The 18,575-nt window shown below is 54.7% G+C and overlaps 1 protein-coding gene and 1 long non-coding RNA gene across 2 annotated transcripts in view; both read right to left on the reverse strand.

Annotated features, from left to right (window-relative positions):
• The window catches only part of LOC118996279 (deleted in malignant brain tumors 1 protein-like), a 62,250-nt gene that overhangs the window by 25,344 nt on the left and 18,331 nt on the right, over positions 1 to 18,575 (reverse strand). The window contains exons 14-25 of the mRNA XM_037059577.1: positions 17,719 to 17,748; positions 16,827 to 16,877; positions 11,365 to 11,694; positions 10,391 to 10,420; positions 9,280 to 9,330; positions 7,979 to 8,308; positions 4,988 to 5,014; positions 4,355 to 4,387; positions 3,116 to 3,145; positions 2,734 to 2,884; positions 1,174 to 1,382; positions 3 to 276 (exon numbers count right to left, since the gene is read on the reverse strand). Of these exons, the coding sequence (XP_036915472.1) occupies positions 3 to 276; positions 1,174 to 1,382; positions 2,734 to 2,884; positions 3,116 to 3,145; positions 4,355 to 4,387; positions 4,988 to 5,014; positions 7,979 to 8,308; positions 9,280 to 9,330; positions 10,391 to 10,420; positions 11,365 to 11,694; positions 16,827 to 16,877; positions 17,719 to 17,748 (1,546 nt within the window). The remainder of the gene's footprint in view (positions 1 to 2; positions 277 to 1,173; positions 1,383 to 2,733; positions 2,885 to 3,115; positions 3,146 to 4,354; positions 4,388 to 4,987; positions 5,015 to 7,978; positions 8,309 to 9,279; positions 9,331 to 10,390; positions 10,421 to 11,364; positions 11,695 to 16,826; positions 16,878 to 17,718; positions 17,749 to 18,575) is intronic.
• Positions 12,198 to 16,731, reverse strand: LOC118996284 (uncharacterized). The gene is made up of 3 exons (XR_005068459.1): positions 16,685 to 16,731; positions 13,473 to 13,478; positions 12,198 to 12,254 (listed from the first exon to the last, which is right to left on the reverse strand). It is a non-coding gene; the product is annotated as an uncharacterized LOC118996284 (long non-coding RNA).

Below are 18,575 nucleotides of genomic sequence, written 5' to 3' on the forward strand. Positions count from 1 at the left end.
ACCTGGGTCCCCAGGATTTCAGCAACACAGAGCACGTATCACTGTAAGAAGCTTTCTCAGTAGGAGGCAGAGTGGGAAGGCCCAGGCTTACCTGCTGGGTGGTGCCGCAGCCTGAGTGGGGAATTGTGAAGGTCACCTGGCTTGACGTTATATGGGGCTTACACTGGTAGACCCTGTTCCAGTCGGGAATGACAAGGTCACTGGCAGAATAGCCCAGGGATTGGAGGTAGCGCCTGCTCACGTTGACTTGCATTTCATTCGACAGACAAAGCAGCTCTGGTGGCCAAGGGCAGATAACGAAGTCAGTCAGTGCCCCCAAGTGCCAGCAAGTCCCTGTTGAGCTCCTCCCATACCCTATACACAGGTGCCGGGTCCAAGTTGGATGACAAAGACAGTCCACATGAGGACACGCTCCCACCGCCCAACCTCCCCCCACCAAAGGGACCCTGTGACTCCAGTGACTCTCATTCTCAGGAGAGCCCTGTGTGGGCACAGGCACTGGGGACTCCTCAGGTGAAGAACAGGGGGCAGGATGTGACAGCAGTGAAATGTTTGGCCAAGGTACCATTATCTAGAAAGTGAAGTAACGCTCCAGTTGTATTTTGGTAATGCTGTGAAATAGGTCCTCTAGCTATGGAGCAGGTTCAAAGCTTAAAATCCAGGTGGAAAATGAGTGCTTGGCCATCACCTGGCCCAGTCCCTGGCCAGCCTGTAAATAAGTCCATTTAACAGCTTGAATAGTGACCATGGGCCTCTGATGGAAGTGGTGGAGTGACCAGTGACTTTCAGAAAGCAGCCAAATGTGCCAGGTCTCAGGACATGGTCACAGTGTCCCATGCTCTGGAATGGTCACAGGCCTCAAGCCAGGGCTCACTCCTGCCCTTGACACAGATGTCTCACTGTATGGTGAAGGCATCATCTTGCATGTTTTCCTCAGTCTCCACTGACCACATCAGTAACATCAGTACACAGCGTATTGGTCAGTTCTCGCCCTTGACCTCATTTCTGGGCAGCTGGAGTCCCAAGACCCACTGCTCCCATCCCTTTCAGCATGAGATCAAGCCTCAGTGACCTGCCAGGGCTGCTGCAGGTTTCTGTCCCACCACCACAGAAAGACTGAGGAGGAGAGGCCTTTGGGGGGGTGCCCCAACCCTGACGAGCCTGGGGACTTACTGGTGCTGTGGTTGGAGGGACTAGAGTAGTAGTCAGCCTGGAACCCTCTCCTGGTGACGCTGCCGTCACTGACAAAGCGGACGGACATGAAGTTGGACGAAGAAGTGAAGGAGTCCCTTGCCCCCTGACAAAGCCGGGCCAGGAGAGGGGAGCTGTGGTAGGGGCCGTCGAACACTTCGATGTAGTCATAGTTACAGTTCCCCTCGAACCTGCAGAGACAGGACACACAGCTTTGGCTTCACCTCCCACCAGGAGTGGGGGCAGGAGGTCTGGTCTGGGTGTGGGGCTACCCTTCCGGGTCAGAAACTCTGACAAAATTTAAGAACTGAGAATAACAGAATTTCTTAAAGAAAGCAGGGGTTCCTCTCCCCATGGCCTGCATACATGGGTCTTAGTCCTTCCTGCCTTTTGGGGTGACACACACAACCCCTCTCTCGAACAGCCCTTTGCATCTTGCAGGAAACACTCGCATCCTGCCTCAGACTTTCTTCAACAAAAGGAGCCTGATTTTCCCTAGACTGAAACGGATATCCATGAAGTCATGGTGATAGAAATGAGTTACTGAATGAGCACAGGTTGGATGAGTCGCATGCCCTCCTCGAAGGTCGGGTTCTTGCCCACAAGGGGGCCATCCTATCTGTGCAGAGCCCCTGTGAGGCTCAGATGGGACAGCTCGTGGGAAGTGCTTCACAGAGTAAATGCTGTGGCCGTTGCTGTCCAGATGCTGCCTAAAGAACCAGCCCTGCTCAGCCTCCCTCCACAGGACTTCGTGAGCTATACATGGAGTCCCAGAAACCCACATGAATTGTAATGATAAGGCGATCAGAATCACATATCTTCTGCAAGACCCCACATAAATTTCCAAGGCAGAAACATCCCCCCAAAGCCACTGCAAATGAGAAATCCAGAGAGAAAACAATCTTGCTCAGTGGTGGCTCGGAGGGAAGAAGTTATGACACCTTCTCTCGTGGACACTGAAAGCATTGGTGCCCCTTGCATGGCCACTCCCCACCCTGGACCAGTCACATACTACTGTGCTTTGATGATGTCTCCTCTGCCTAACACAATGGTTCTGCCACTTCTGCCTGAGCCCTGGAAGCCACCCCCCTTCCATAAAAGAGAGAGTGGAGAGAAGAGAACAGTTGGTGGGTTTGTTAATAGGGTCCTTTGCATTATTATCATTGCTCCCAACAGAGTCCCTCCCCTGGATAACACTTTCCAAGTATCTCCATGTATTTATTTCCCTTGTGACATTCCCAATAACCACAGATCGGGGAGGGGCGAGCAGGCATTTCATTCCTCTTCTCTGACAGAGGCTGAGGAAAGTTAAGGGAGCTCCTACAGTCACACAGCAAATAGTGGCCGAACTGAGACCTGAAGCCAAGGCCCCTGTCCTGGCCCCACTTTCCTGGACTATCTTCATGCTGGGTTACAAATTAAACCCACCAGAAAAAAAAAATGTCAATGGGAAGCACCTCTGCTGAAGTGCAGGTCCCGTCTGCTTCCTTCTAAAATGTCTGTGAGGACCCCCACATGGCCCATTCCACCCCACCCACTCACTGCATATCTCTGAAGACAATGGTCACACAGTCATTGTTCTGGACCTCGATGTCCCACACACACTGGGCATTGTTCGGGTAGTTCCCAGGGTAGAACGGGCTGGAGAAGCGTCCCGACGGCTGGGACAGGAAGCCTCCACAGGAATAATTTGCTGCCAGGACAAAACCAAAATGCCGTGACCCCCAGAGCACACGATTGACGAGACAGAATGTGAATAGGAGGTGGCCTAGACCTGGCCTGACCACCCAGGGTCAGCAGAACACCCTTCCAAGGGCAGCCACACTTAGGGCAACGCTCTCCTCATCATTCCCATCATCTCCCCCCAGTGCCACTGTCATTGAGGGGAAGGGAAAGGGGCTTTGTCAGGGAACTCAACACTTACTGGTTGGGTTGGTGGCCACATGGGAAGAAGCTGTTGATAAAGAGAAAGGATAATGATGAGTTATTTGGCATCCGTGACACAGTCATGGAGTGCTTGCTTGCTGTGTGACAGAAATCTGCCAACCCCGGGGCCACATGAAGATGCTGGCCATGGGCCACGCTCTCAGGGAGCTCAAGATCTGAGGGACTGGCTGGGAGGGAGTGAATGGAATGGAGTGAATCCTAACAGAGTGGGCGGATGGGAGCCAAAGCTTTGGCTCCAGACCTAGCGTGAGCAAATGAGTCTGCTTCTCTCATAATCCTCAGCTTCATGCAGAACTCTCGCTAACTCCTGGATCAAGTGAAGCTCCTGCCAATGTGCCCTTTGTGCGGTGATCTTTCCCCTTGAAACACCTGTCACAACTGTAATTGTATCATTGATTCTGAAACAAATACTTAATACTGCATTCGACCTCTGCCTGAAGGAGGAGGTCGGTTTCTCTTTTTCATTACTCTGTAATGTAACAACCCTTCTTGGTGGCTATGTGGTCACACGCACAGCTAAGACCTTCAGATAATTAACACCATAAGATACCGTGTTTTTAAAGTATATTCCAGACACCAGGCACTAGGTTAGCTTCAGCCCAGTAAATCTACCCCTGTTCTACAGGAAAAAATGAGGCCTGCCCACATTCATTTCTAAAAGTATTCTTCATCACAGAATCATTCATAATAATGAAGAAATATAAATTACCAAAATGCCCAGCACCTGAGGACTAATTAAATAGTTGGTGGGCACAGCTGTGCAATGGAATATAATTCAGGCATTTAAAATGATGGTGAGAGCAATGTCTCAAAGACAATAAAAAGCTCCAGAACTGTATCCATGTCATCAGGTAACACTTACAGGTAAAAGCACAATTATTTGTAAAATTACCCATTTGTCATCTCCTGTCTTCCTCCCAAAACATTGGTGACATTCCAAGAAATCAAAGCTTTTGTTTCTATTCTTTGAAGAACCAATTAACTCATTTACTTCAAAGGAGATGGAACAAATGTGATCTGGGTAGCAGGGGCGGTGTGAAGTTGCGTGCGTGCCAGCCAGATGCTGGCTCTGTGCACGCAGGGCTTGTGGGGTGCAGGGTCGGGTGGGCCTGACCTGGGGGTGGGGGTGTGCAGGGTGAGAGAGGCTGTGTACCCACCAGCATCGGCACCATGGGCAGCCAAGCCTGCGCGTGAGGTGGACAAACCTGAGACTTACCCTCAGTGGTCCCCGGGGTTGGCTGCCACCAACCTAGAAAGACAGTGAAGTGGTTTTAGGATTTTACTGGAAATGTTTAAATCCAGTGGTCAGCCACTTCAAAGAAGAAGTACAATCCTCTTCCTTATTGCAGGACATCTCAGAGCCTTGACCACTCACTCCACTGTCCACTGAATGGCCAAGAAGAGCCACACAGCAGCACTTCCCAACACGTCTGGCACTGGACATCGCCATTACGACACAAAGGGCACTTTGGGGGCTGGGCTTTCAACGTAAGGAATTCTTTCACGGATAAGCATGCACCAGGGTTTTACTTGGCTGTGTTTCTAAAATGGTCACGACTCTCTACAGGCTGGCTGGGACAGTGAGTGGCACCTGGAAGGACCAGAGGACAAAAACCTCTTCCACTGCCCCCTCTCCCGATGAGCACAGGTGGCCGGTGATGGCAGGGGTCCGAGGGGTTCTCTAGGCTGAACTCACTGACAGCCATACTCCTGGGGACTTGGCTGGTCACTGTGACAAAGCCCTGAGTTCTCAGAGAGAAATCACTCCCTGGAAGGAGCCCGTTCTCCTGCTTCTGGAAACACAAGAGGGTAGAGGTCCAGAGAGGGAGGCTGGGCTGCAGTGACTCACCTGGGGTAGACAGATTGCTTTGTGAAGCTGCAAGAAAGAGAAGGAAACGCAGTCAGTCTCAGTGCCCAGGATGTGCTGGAACGTGCCCTTGGGATCCTGAGACATGGGCGCTGATGCCCGAGGCCTGTGCCCTTCGTGGCCCCGAGGAATGCTTCTGCAGGCTCTCCAGGAGAGCTGAGTAGTAAAGGTAAATCTCAGGGGTTCGTCTCCCCTAAAACAGTTGTGGGGGGAATTTGTACATTAAACCCTGTCTGCACCAGGGGTCCACCTAAGGATCATGCTGTAGCCACTCATCAACAGCTATTGACGAGGTTCTCAGAAAAACTGCCCGTCTACCAGGGAAGTCCAGGGCGGGGCAGCCCAGTGCAAAGAGGAGCACGTGTTTGGAGAGAACTGTATGAAAACAGAAACCCGATATCTGGGAGGCCCACCTGAGCAGACGACACCTGCATCCTCAAAATGTCCACAGTTGTGTACATTCTAGCCATTATGGGAACAACGGAGAAGCGGGGAAGCCAGCGACTGCCTTGGCAGTGACCACTGGGATCAATCCGGGCAGCTGCCTCAGGAAACCACCAGGGACAGCTTCCCAGCCCCCACCACAGAACAGCCCTAGGGCCTCGCTTCGGAGACTCCACCTTCAGATGACTCAACCTGCACAAGGGGACACCATTCCCCTGGGATGGAGGCTAGTTCTGGAGGCTCACTCTCCCCTGAGCACCCAAAGCCTGCCCTGATATTTATCATGGTAGAAACCCTCCTTCCTATTAAAAGGAAAAAACAACAACCCAAACCACTCACCATGAAGTTCAAGGAAGGCTTAGTGCCGCATCCTCCCCCTCTCCCCTGGGGAAGGGGAAGGTGGGCATGAGACCCTGGTTGGCCATCAAAGCAAATGGGAGTGATGTGTGACAAGGCACCTCATGCCAACCAAGCTGTTCAGAGTCCTCCTAGGCCTTGGCCGCTGTGATACTGGGACAAACAGAATCTATCTCTTGGTGGGATGTACACTTGGGGCTGGCAAATGCCCATCATGTGTAGTAAGCAAGCTGGCAGTGAAGACCATACACATGAGAAGGTAGAGGGAAGGAAAGTGCACAGACAACCTGGGAACTTCTGGGTCCAGCTGTACCTGAAGCTGGAGTTACCACTAAATGTCCCAGATATGTAAGCCATGGAGTTCTTTTCTAGCTCCAGAGAGTTTGAGCTGGGTTCCTGTCACTTGCAAACCAAAATGCCCTGACTAATATATGCCACACTCTGTTAGGTAGAAGGTAGAGGGACCCGCACCACACTGGATGAGGTGACGAATACACAAGTGTTTTAACCCAAGATTCGAGCACATTGACTACAGTGCCGAGTGCGGGGCTTTGGCTGGGTCCCAATGATGCTCACCGTAGGAAGGACTCGTGTACCAACAATATGGAGCGGAAACAAAACAGGCTTAGGAAGCAGGGCACAGAATCAAGGATGGGTCTAGCGATCCGGGGTCCAGGACAGTGGGGGTGGGGGGAGCACTGTGGATGGGGGAGAAGGGGCCTTTTTTTGACTGAGCCAACACCATGGCCTTGAATGTCCTTCCCAATGTTAATGAAGTGGTACAATCTGTAAGAGCCATCGTGATGCTTTCCAAACACAGTGCTCTCTGGTGAAAGTGTCCTGGCCGCTCTGCAGAGAGTCTCCGGCATAAAAGAGCTACGTTCTCTCGTCACACATAACACTGGACCCAGACACAGCTTTCAAGCAGAAAGGACCCCAAGGCAGATCCTCCTCTGTCACCAGCTATGGGTAAGCGCTGCAGCCCAAATGCACTCATCCTGCTGAGCCACACCAGTGGACCAGTGTGTCGTGGGCTCCACCAGCCCCATCTAACACTCTGGAATGATCAGGGAAGGGACTGGAAAGCAGAAACCTTCACAGGCCCCTCCTGGAGCTACTGGTGGGGGGCTGCTAAGGTAAGCGGTGAGACAGAGGTCAGGACCAGTGGGACTCGCCTGGTGTGGCTGTGGACTGGGACGCGGCAGCTGTGAGGGACAGAGGGTCATATCAGACACATAGCACAGAAGGTGGCACAGCTAGAAGTCAGGAGGAAGAAACTGAGCAGATCGAATGCTCAGGCACACCTGTCCCCTGCCATACAGGGTGGGGAGGGACAAGGCTTTTGTCCTCAGAGCCTAGAAAGATACCCTTGTAACACAGCAGGTGGAGTGACTGAGTGAACACAAACGAAATGTCCACCATGTAACCAGTGGCAGTTCACTGAGAGAGAAGAGTGAGGAGTCCAGCTCAGGGGCAAGTGCCATGGGTAACGTTTGGAGTGCAATCTACACAACTAACAGCAAGACATGTGCTGCCACGCCCTGCAGGAGGCGCTGCCCTTGGCACAGCACACCGGGTCTACACAGAAAGCATCAAACTTCGCAGAGGAAACTTATAGTCAAGAAAGAATGGCCCTGGCTGGTGTAGCTCAGTGGATTGAGCACGGGCCTGAGAACCAGAGGGTCGTGGTTCGATTCCCAGTCAGGGCACATACCTAGGTTGCAGGCCAGTTCCTGGCAGGGGACACACAATACATTGTGTCTCCTCAGCAGAGACAACCATACATTGATATTTCTCTCCCTCTCTCCTTCCCTTCCCCTCTAAAGATAAATAAATAAAATATTTAAAAAAAAAGAATGAAATACAAGCCTACACAAGTCAAGAAAAGACCTCTGAAATGCTACCCCACACACCCCATTTGAGACAATTTCCTATAGCTGACTATGCCATTGCCTGACACGATATGGGTATAAAAAAAAAGATTGATTAACACATTCACGTTTCAATACCTCCCAACATCATAATGAATAATACTGACCAAGGTACAAGACAAAGGAAGATTTAAAAAAAAAAAAGGAAGCCCTGTATAAGACATTTTTGAAAAACTAAACTTAAGAACAAATGAGACAAATTGCAACCAATGATACCAACGCCAACCCTACTGAAACCCACCTGAGCAGATGACGCCAGCGTCCTCCCCATGGTTACAGTTGTGCGAGTTCCAGCCTCGGTTGGGGCAGCTCCACAGGTAGGACTCGAGCCCTGAGCAGCGCACGTCGTCCAGGACAATGGGCCCCGAGCCCTGACCGAACCAGGCATTTCCCGGAGCTGATGAGGCCCAGCCACAGCCCAGCTGCCTGCACACCACGTTGGCGTCGTTGATGTCCCAGTCGTCGTCACACACGGTCCCCCAGGAGCCTTGGTAGAGAACCTCCACCCGGCCCTGACACCGGTCACCTCCATTCACCAGCCTCAGGGCCAAAGCGCCTTCTGTCCCGAACCCTAGGGAAGGCACAAGGACACCTCCTCCATGACCCTCTTGAGCCTCATGAGAGTCAGGCCTGAGGCAGGTCCCAGACTCTTGGGACACTCTCATGGCCAAACGACCCAGGGGCACAGTCAGTTTGTCTATGTGCTCACCTCCACCTTCATCACAGGCAGGGAGCAGAGACATCCTCTCTGGCCAGTTCATGGCCACAACCAATGAGGGAGCCTCCATGAGGACACTGAGGGAGGTGAGCAGGACTGGCTCCGGGACCCCTCCCANGGACACCTCCTCCATGACCCTCTTGAGCCTCATGAGAGTCAGGCCTGAGGCAGGTCCCAGACTCTTGGGACACTCTCATGGCCAAACGACCCAGGGGCACAGTCAGTTTGTCTATGTGCTCACCTCCACCTTCATCACAGGCAGGGAGCAGAGACATCCTCTCTGGCCAGTTCATGGCCGCAACCAATGAGGGAGCCTCCATGAGGACACTGAGGGAGGTGAGCAGGACTGGCTCCAGGACCCCTCCCAGGGCCTCCCAAACAGAGCTCCACAGTCTTGGGGCCATTCTCCCTGGTCGGCACCTGTGGCCTCCGCCTCGCTCCCAGGTGACCACAGGCACAGCCCCGGGACTGATGGGAAGGGTTCCTGACAGGCGGGTATCAGGCACATACACCCCATCTTCTCGAAACATAATCCAGAGGCCTGAGCTACCAGCCCTGTCTCAGATGGACACAACCAGCCAGGGCTGGAGCATTCACACTCCTTCGTGGAAGGACGTCTATGCCTAGGATCTCACCAGAGTAGGGACGCTGGGCAACTACGTCACACGTGAAAGCTAGACACACACACAGTTCCTTTGGAGCCCCTCCCAAGACACACAGTGATCAACAGCCCATGTGCCTCCACTTTCCATCACGTTCCATCCCAGCCTTGAATCAGGAGCAGGGGCAGAGCCATTGGGGCCAGGGGGGACAGGAATACACACCTGAGTCTGTGCTTCCTGGTGCTGAAGGCCTGAAAGTGATTGGCCACGTGTCTACAAGTGACAACAGAGAAAAAGGCCACAGTTAGGGGTCACAAATACTGACACTTTTGGAATTCTTGTGGGGCCATCATGACACTTGTGAACGTACATCCGGCCCCTTCCTACCGTCACGTACACAAGCTACTCTTCAGCAAGGTCTGTGGGCCCCAAGCCCCTGTTAGAAATCCCACCGATTCCTCCAAATCCCTCAGCCTGCCGTGTTCTCTTCCACACCGACAGAGCTTTGCCCTTGCCCAGCCCTGAGTCTTCTACAATCGGTCCTTCTCACAGGCTCACCTCCCTCTGGAGTTTGGATCTTAAGACTCAGTAACACATGTGTGAACACGGGAGCCAATCAAATGTCCATGGGTATGGCTAACCTTTCCCCCAAACTGGTCCTCCTTCCCCTGAGTACTGAGCCCTTCCCACAGTGAGGCACGGGGGACTGTGCCAAACCCCAGTGTGTTGAAAGGGTGAAGTAAGGAGAGGACACCCAAGGAAGATGTGCCATCAAGGGCCCCCAGCCCTTTTAAATGTCCATCGGCCACAAAAAGGGCATCAGCTGGGATGTGACAGGGTCCAGGTCATGTCCCCGGAGGCCACGTCTCTGAGCACTGGTGGCTATTTTTAGGGACAGTGAACATGTGTTTGGGGAGAACACCAACGGATCCACAATACTTACAGTCCTGGAAATGCCAGGAACACTGCAGCGCCACTGTGGGGAGCTCAGTGATAGAGGACGGGGAGCCTGTGAGCTGGGGCTAGTTCACAGGGCAGGGGTTCACCCAGAGTGAGGGGGAGAGTCATGTAAGGCAAGAAGTGAAGAGAGAAATGAGGAAGGTCGCTGGCAACTCACCTGGCCACGGTGTCGTATAGGACTCAGCGGCTGTGAGGAAGAGGAGGACAGTGTTAGACGTGGAGAACACACTTGCTCGGCCTAGATCCAGTGTCCCTGGCCCTCCTCGTATGCCCATCAGGCGGACGCCCTCGGAACCGTCTTGCTGTGGACACCCNGAGAGTCATGTAAGGCAAGAAGTGAAGAGAGAAATGAGGAAGGTCGCTGGCAACTCACCTGGCCACGGTGTCGTATAGGACTCAGCGGCTGTGAGGAAGAGGAGGACAGTGTTAGACGTGGAGAACACACTCGCTCGGCCTAGATCCAGTGTCCCTGGCCCTCCTCGTATGCCCATCAGGCGGACGCCCTCGGAACCGTCTTGCTGTGGACACCCTGCTAGCTGCCTGAACCTCTCTGAATTTTCCATCACCTGTGTCATTGTGCCCGAGGACTGACCTTTCTGTTTTCCAGAGCCAAGGTCATGCCTCAGACTGGCGACCATAGCCTTGCCTAACACCCCGGGAATTAGCCGAGGACGACCATGAGGACTGGGCAACTGTCCATGCCATGCATGTCACCTGGAGGTGTTATGACGGCAACCCTCTAGAGCAGTTTCCAGTCTTTCTCTGTGCATCTTGCCACCATCCCCAAGGCCCCGACTGGATCACCAGCCTGCATTCCTGGGCCTCCTGCTCTCTCACACCTCACCCCGCCATTGCCACCACCTCTGGAGTTCACTGGGAGCTTGGAGCTCCAGGGTTCTCTCCTCAGCGTCACATTCTGGGAGAGCCACAACCTCTGTGCTGATCAGAGAACAGAGCTTCCTACCCACCCGAACATCCCCCAAAGGCCTCTGCCAAGGAGACTGGCCCCAGGAGGACAGCAGGAGGGAGGTGAGCTTGTGTTCTAGAGGCAGGACCAAAAGGCTCCCTGTTCTGCCATTAGCAAGTGCACCCCCAGCAGGAACACGGTGCCAGAATCCCCTCCAACACCCTGCGGGCAATCCCCAGAGAACAGAGGGGTCCCATAGGGACAAACCTCCTCTTTCACCCAGAGCAGGTGACATAACCACTGGGTGCCTGCTGCCCTGGAATAAGGTCCACTACCAGGAACGATGCTGTGACACTCAGATGCTGGAGTGGGAATCTCATCAGCTCCGAGCAATATCACTCTTCCAAAGGGATTGAGGCCCCACCCTGTGTGAGGCCCACCTGAGCAGATGACGCCAGCGTCCTCCCCATGGTTACAGTTGTGCGAGTTCCAGCCTCGGTTGGGGCAGCTCCACAGGTAGGACTCGAGCCCTGAGCAGCGCACGTCGTCCAGGACAATGGGCCCCGAGCCCTGACCGAACCAGGCATTTCCCGGAGCTGATGAGGCCCAGCCACAGCCCAGCTGCCTGCACACCACGTTGGCGTCGTTGATGTCCCAGTCGTCGTCACACACGGTCCCCCAGGAGCCTTGGTAGAGAACCTCCACCCGGCCCTGACACCGTTCACCTCCATTCACCAGCCTCAGGGCCAAAGCGCCTTCTGTCCCGAACCCTAGGGAAGGCACAAGAACACCTCCTCCATGACCCTCTTGAGCCTCATGAGAGTCAGGCCTGAGGCAGGTCCCAGACCCTTGGGACACTCTCATGGCCAAACGACCCAGGGGCACGTGTGCATCTTCAACACAGGCAAGGAGCAGAGACATCATCTCTGGTTGGGCCATGGACCCACCTAGTGCGGGAACCTCCTTGAGGACACCCAGGAAGGTGAGCAGGAATGCTTCCAGGAACCCTCCCAGGGCCTCCCAAACAGAGCTCCACAGTCCTGGAGGCTGTTCTCCCTTGCTGGAACCAACTGACCCCCCCATGCTCCCGGGCAACCACAGGCACAGACAGGGCTCTCATGGGAAATGTTCCTGACATGCGGTGTTCAGGCATGTTACCCCTTCTTCTCGGGACATAAGTCGAAGGCCTGAACTGCAAGCCCTGTCTCAAATTCACACAACCAACCAGGCTTGGAGCATGCACACGCCTTCATGGAAGGGCATCCCTTTGCACCTCTGCCCAGGATCTCACTAGAGTTGGGACCCGGGGCCACTATGTCACACGTGAAACCTGGACACAAACACAGGTCCTTTGGAGCCCCTCCCTAGACACACAGCGATCAATGGCCCATGTGCCTTCACTTTCCATCACTTTCCATCCCAGCCTTGAATCAGGAGCAGGGGCAGAGCCCCAGGACCGGGGGTGACAGGAATACACACCTGAGTCTGTGCTTCTTGGTGCTAAAGGCATAGAAGTGACGGGCCACGTGTCTACAAGTGACAACACAGGAAGAGGCCACAGTTAGGGGTCACAAATACTGACCCTTTTGAAATTCTCATGGGGCCATCATGACACTTGTCCACGTGCATCCTACCCCTTCCTACCTTCACGTACACAAGCTACTCTTCAGCAAGGTCTGTGGGCCCCAAGGCCTTGTTAGAAATCCCACAGATCTCTGCAATTCCCTCAGCCTGCCTGGTTCTCTTCCAAACTGACAAAGCTTTGTCCTCCCCCCGGCCTGAGTCTCGTGCTCATCGGTCCTAAGAGGCTGAACTCCCTTTGAAGTTTGTATCCCAACAGTCAGCAACACAGGTGTTAAAGCAGGAGCCAATCAATTGTCCATGTGTATTATGAACCATTTCCGCCAAATTCATCCTCTATCTCCTGGGCATGGCACCAGCCCCACAATGAGGCAGGTGTGACCGTGCTGAACCCCAGTGTGTTGAAGGAGTGAAAAAAGGACAGAAGATCCAAGTCAGATGTGCCATCATGGGCCCCCAGTGCATTTAATGGTCCATCAGTCACAAAAAGGGCATCAACCAAGATGTAATGGGGTCCAAGTGATACACCTGCAGGCCAGCTCTCTGAACACTGGTGGTCAAATTTACAAAAGGCGACCAAGAGTTTGGGGAAAACACGAAAGGACCAACAATACATGCAGTCCCGGAAATGCCAGGAGCACAGCGACGGCACTGTGGGGAGCTCAGTGATGGAGGACGGGGAGTCTATGCCCATGGGCAGGTTCACAGGGCAGAAGTTTGCCCAGAGTGAGAGGGAAAGGTGTGGAGGTGCAGAAGCAGAAGACAGAAATGAGGAAGTTCGCTGGCAACTCACCTGGCCATGGTGTCGTATAGGATTCTGCCGCTGTGAGGAACAGGAGGACAGTGTTAGATGTGGAGAACACACTTGCCCAGCCTAGATCCAGTGTCCAAGGCCCTCCTCCTACACACACCAGGTGGACACCCCACACAACTTCTGGCTGTGGACACCAACTCTAGCTGCCTGAACCTCTCTCTTTTTCCGACCACCTGCCACATTGTGCCCGAGGACTGACCTTTCTGTTTTCCAGAGCCAGGGTCATGCCTCAGACTGGCCACCACAGCCTTGCCTGACACCCCGGGAATTAGCCGAGGACGACCCTGTGGCCTGGGCAACTGTCCATGCCATGCATGTCACCTGGAGGTATTATGACGGCCACCCTCTAGAGCAGTTTCCAGTCTTTCTCTGTGCATCCTGCCAGAGTCCCCAAGGGCCCGCCTGGATCACCAGCCTCCATTCTTGGGCCTCCTGCTCTCTCACACCTCACCCCGCCATTGCCACCACCTCTGGAGTTCATGGGGAGCTCGGTGTTCCAGGGTTCTCTCCTCAGTGTCACATTCTGGGCTAGTCACAATCTCTGTCCTGATCAGAGGACAGAGCTTCCTACCCACCTGCACATCCCAGAAAGGGCTCTGCCTAGCAGGCTGGCCCCAGGAGGACAGCAGGTGGGACGTGAGCTCGTTTTCTAGAGGCAGGACCAAAAGGCTCCCTGCTCTGCCATCAGGAAGCTGGACCTCCAGCAGGAACATGGTGCCAGAGTCCCCTCCAACACCCTGCATGCAATCCCCAGAGAACACAGGGGTCCCATAGGGACCAACCTCCTCTTTCACCCAGAGCAGGTGACATAACCACTGGGTGCCTGCTGCCCTGGAATAAGGTCCACTACCAGGAATGATGCTGTGACACACAGATGCTGGAGTGGGAATCTCATGAGCTCTGAGCAATATCACTCCTCCAAAGGGAGTGAGGGCCCACCCTGTGTGAGGCCCACCTGAGCAGATGACGCCAGCGTCCTCCCCATGGTTACAGTTGTGCGAGTTCCAGCCTCGGTTGGGGCAGCTCCACAGGTAGGACTCGAGCCCTGAGCAGCGCACGTCGTCCAGGACAATGGGCCCCGAGCCCTGACCGAACCGGGCATTTCCCGGAGCTGACGAGGCCCAGCCACAGCCCAGCTGCCTGCACACCACGTTGGCGTCGTTGATGTCCCAGTCGTCGTCACACACGGTCCCCCAGGAGCCTTGGTAGAGAACCTCCACCCGGCCCTGACACCGGTCACCTCCATTCACCAGCCTCAGGGCCAAAGCGCCTTCTGTCCCGAACCCTAGGGAAGGCACAAGAACACCTCCTCCATGACCTTCTTGAGCCTCATGAGAGTCAGGCCTGAGGCAGGTCCCAGACCCTTGGGACACTCTCATGGCCAAACGACCCAGGGGCACGTGTGCATCTTCAACACAGGCAAGGAGCAGAGACATCATCTCTGGTTGGGCCATGGACCCACCTAGTGCGGGAGGCTCCATGAGGACACCCAGGAAGGTGAGCAGGAATGCTTCCAGGAACCCTCCCAGGGCCTCCCAAACAGGGCTCCACAGTCCTGGAGGCCGTTCTCCCTGGTTGCAACCAACTGACTCCCCCATGCTCCTGGGCGACCACAGGCACAGACCCGGCTCTCATGGGAAGGGTTCCTGCAGGCGGCGCTCACGCATGTTACCCCTTCTTCTCGGGACATAAGACGAAGGCCTGAGCTGCAAGCCCGGTCTCAAATTGACACAACCAACCAGGCTTGGAGCATGCACACGCCTTCATGGAAGGGCATCCCTTTGCGCCTCTACCTAGGATTTCACTAGAGGTGGGACCTGGGCCACTGTGTCACACGTGAAACCCGGACACACACACAGTTCCTTTGGAGCCCCAACCTAGACACAGTGCGATCAACGGCCCATGTGCATCCACTTGCCATCACTTTCCATCCCAGCCTTGAATCAGTAGCAGGGGCAGAGCCCCAGGGCCAGGGGTGACAGGAATACACACCTGAGTCTGTTCTACCTGGTGCTAAAGGCGTGGACGTGATTGGCCACGTGTCTACAAGTGACAACACAGGAAGAGGCCACAGTTAGGGGTCACAAATACTGACCCCTTTGAAATTCTCGTGGGGCCATCATGACACTTTTCCACGTGCATCCTGCCCCTCCCTACCTTCACGTACACAAGCTACTCTTCAGCAAGGTCTGTGGGCCCCAAGGCCCTGTTAGAAATCCCACGGATCCCTGCAATTCCCTCAGCCTGCCCTGTTGTCTTCCAAACTGATAAAGCTTTATCCTTTTCCAGCCCTGAGTCCCGTGCTCATCGGTCCTTCTCAGAGGCTGACCTCCCTCTGGAATTTGGGTCCCAAGAGTCAGCAACACGGGTGTGAAAGTGGGAGCCAATCTAACGTCCATGTGTGGCGAACCTGTTTCCCATATTGGTCCTCCTTCCCGGGACCCATAGTCACGCACGTGTGACCATGCTGAACTCCAAAATGTTGAGGGTTGAAGAGATGAGTGAAGACCTAGGTCTGATGTGCCATCCCTGGCCCCAGAACTTTTAACGGTCCATAGGCGACAAATAGGGCATCAGCCAGGTTGTTACAGATCCAGGTCATGCCCCTGGCACCCAGCTCTCTGAACACTGGTGGCCATGTTTAGGGAGGGCAACCATGTGTTTGAGGAGAACCGCAGTGGACACACAATACACGCAGTCCTGGAAATGCCAGGAACACGGCCTCGGCACTGTGGGGAGCTAAGTGATGGACGAGTGGGAGCCTGTTCAGTGGGACGTGTTCACAGGGCAGGGGTTTGCACAAAGTGAGCGGGAGAGGTGTGGAGGTGCAGAAGCAGAACACAGAAATGAGGAAAGTCCCAGACCCTTGGGACACTCTCATGGCCAAAGGACCCAGGGGCACAGTCAGATTTGGAGAGGTGCACAGGGGCATCTTTATCACAGGAAGGGAGCAGAGACGTCCTCTGTGGCTGGGGCATGGCCGCATCCACTGTGGGAGCCTCCATGAGGACACCCAGGGAGGTGGGCAGGACTGGCTCCAGGACCCCTCTCAGAGGCTCCCACACAGAGCTCGAGAGTCTAGGGGGCCATTCTCCCTGATCAGCACCTGCAGCCTCCCTCACACTCGCAGGCAAACACAGGCACAGCCCCGGGACTGATGGGAAGGTTCCTGACAGGCGGGTATCAGGCACATACACCCCATCTTCTCGGAACATAATCCAGAGGCCTGAGCTACCAGCCCTGTCTCAGATGGACACAACCAGCCAGGGCTGGAGCATGCACACTCCTTCGTGGAAGGACGTCTATGCCCAGGATCTCACCAGAGTAGGGACGCTGGGCCACTACGTCACACGTGAAAGCTAGACACACACACAGTTCCTTTGGAGCCCCTCCCTAGACACACAGAGATCAACAGCCCATGTGCCTCCACTTTCCAGCACGTTTCATCCCAGCCTTGAATCAGGAGCAGGGACAGAGCCCCAGAACCACGGGTGACAGGATACACACCTGAGTCTGTGCTTCTTGGTGCTGAAGGCGTGGACATGGCTGGCCACGTGTCTACAAGTGTCAACAGAGAAAAAGGCCACAGTTAGGGGTCACAAATACTGACCCTTTTGGAATTCTTGTGGGGCCATCATGACACTTGTCCACGTGCATCCTGCCCCTTCCTACCGTCACGTACACAAGCTACTCTTCAGCAAGGTCTGTGGGCCCCACGGCCTTCTTAGAAATCCCACAGATTCCCCCAAATCCCTCAGCCTGCCGTGTTCTCTTCCACACTGACAGAGCTTTGCCCTCGCCCACCCTGAGTCTTCTACAGTCGGTCCTTCTCAGAGGCTCACCTCCCTCTGGAGTTTGGATCTTAAGACTTAGTAACACGTGTGTGAAAGTGGAAGCCAATCAAATGTCCATGCGTGTGGCTAACCTTTCCCCCAAACTGGTCCTCCATCCCGAGTACTGAGCCCGTCCCACAGTGAGGCACGTGGGACCGTGCCAAACCCCAGTGTGTTCAAAGGGTGAAGTGAGGAGAGAAGACCCAAGGCACATGTGCCATCAAGGGCTCCCAGCGCTTTTAAATGTCCATTGACCACAAAAAGGGCATCAGCTGGGATGTGACAGGGTGGGGCTCATGCCCCTGGAGGCCACCTCTCTGAGCACTGGTGGCTATTTTTAGAGACAACGAACATGTGTTTGGGGAGAAGACCAACGGATCCACAATACACACACTCCTAGAAATGCCAGGAGCACTGCAGCGCCACTGTGGGGAGCTCAGTGATGGAGGACGGGGAGCCTGTGAGCTAGGGCTAGTTCACAGGGCAGGGGTTCACCCAGAGTGAGGGGGAGAGTCATGTAGGGCAAGAAGTGAAGAGAGAAATGAGGAAGGTCGCTGGCAACGCACTTGGCCACGGTGTCCTATAGGACTCAGCGGCTGTGAGGAAGAGGAGGACAGTGTTAGACGTGGAGAACACACTTGCTCAGCCTGGATCCAGTGTCCCTGGCCCTCCTCGCACGCCCACCAGGTGCACGCCCCACACACCCTCTGGCTGTGGACACCCCCGCTGGCTGCCTGAATCTCTCTGTTTTTCCCATCACCTGCGTCATTGTGCCCGAGGACTGAGCTTTGTCTTTTCAGAGCTGGGGTCATGCCTCAGACTGGCCACCACAGCCTTGCCTGACACCCCAGAAATTAGCCGAGGACGACCATGAGGACTGGGCAACTGTTCATGCCATGCATGTCACCTGGAGGTGTTATGACGGCCACCCTCTAGAGCAGTTTCCAATCTTTCTCTGTGCATCCTGCCACCATCCCCAAGGCCCCGCCTGGATCACCAGCCTCCATTCTTGGGCCTCCTGCTCTCTTACCGCACCCTGCCATTGCCACTACTTCTGGAGCTAACAAGTAGCTCGGTGCTCCTGGGTCCGTTCCGCAGTGTCACAGTCCCAGAGAGCCACAATCTCCATGCTGATCAGAGGACAGAGCTTCCTACCCACCCCCATATTCCCGAAAGGCCTCTGCCTAGCAGGCTGACCACAGGAGGACAGCAGGAGGGAGGCGAGCTCGCATTCTAGAGGGAGGACCAAAAGGCTCCCTGCTCTGCCATCAAGAAGCTTAACCTCCAGCAGGAACACGGTGCCAGAGTCCCCTCCAACACCCTGCATGCAATCCCCAGAGAACGCAGGGCTCCCATAGGGACCAACCTCCTCTTTCACCCAGAGCAGGTGACATAACCACTGGGTGCCTGCTGCCCTGGAATA

The sequence above is a fragment of the Sturnira hondurensis genome, unplaced genomic scaffold (assembly GCF_014824575.4).
Source record: "Sturnira hondurensis isolate 20B ecotype Veracruz unplaced genomic scaffold, ASM1482457v3 Scaffold0011253, whole genome shotgun sequence".
Lineage (NCBI taxonomy): Eukaryota > Metazoa > Chordata > Mammalia > Chiroptera > Phyllostomidae > Sturnira > Sturnira hondurensis.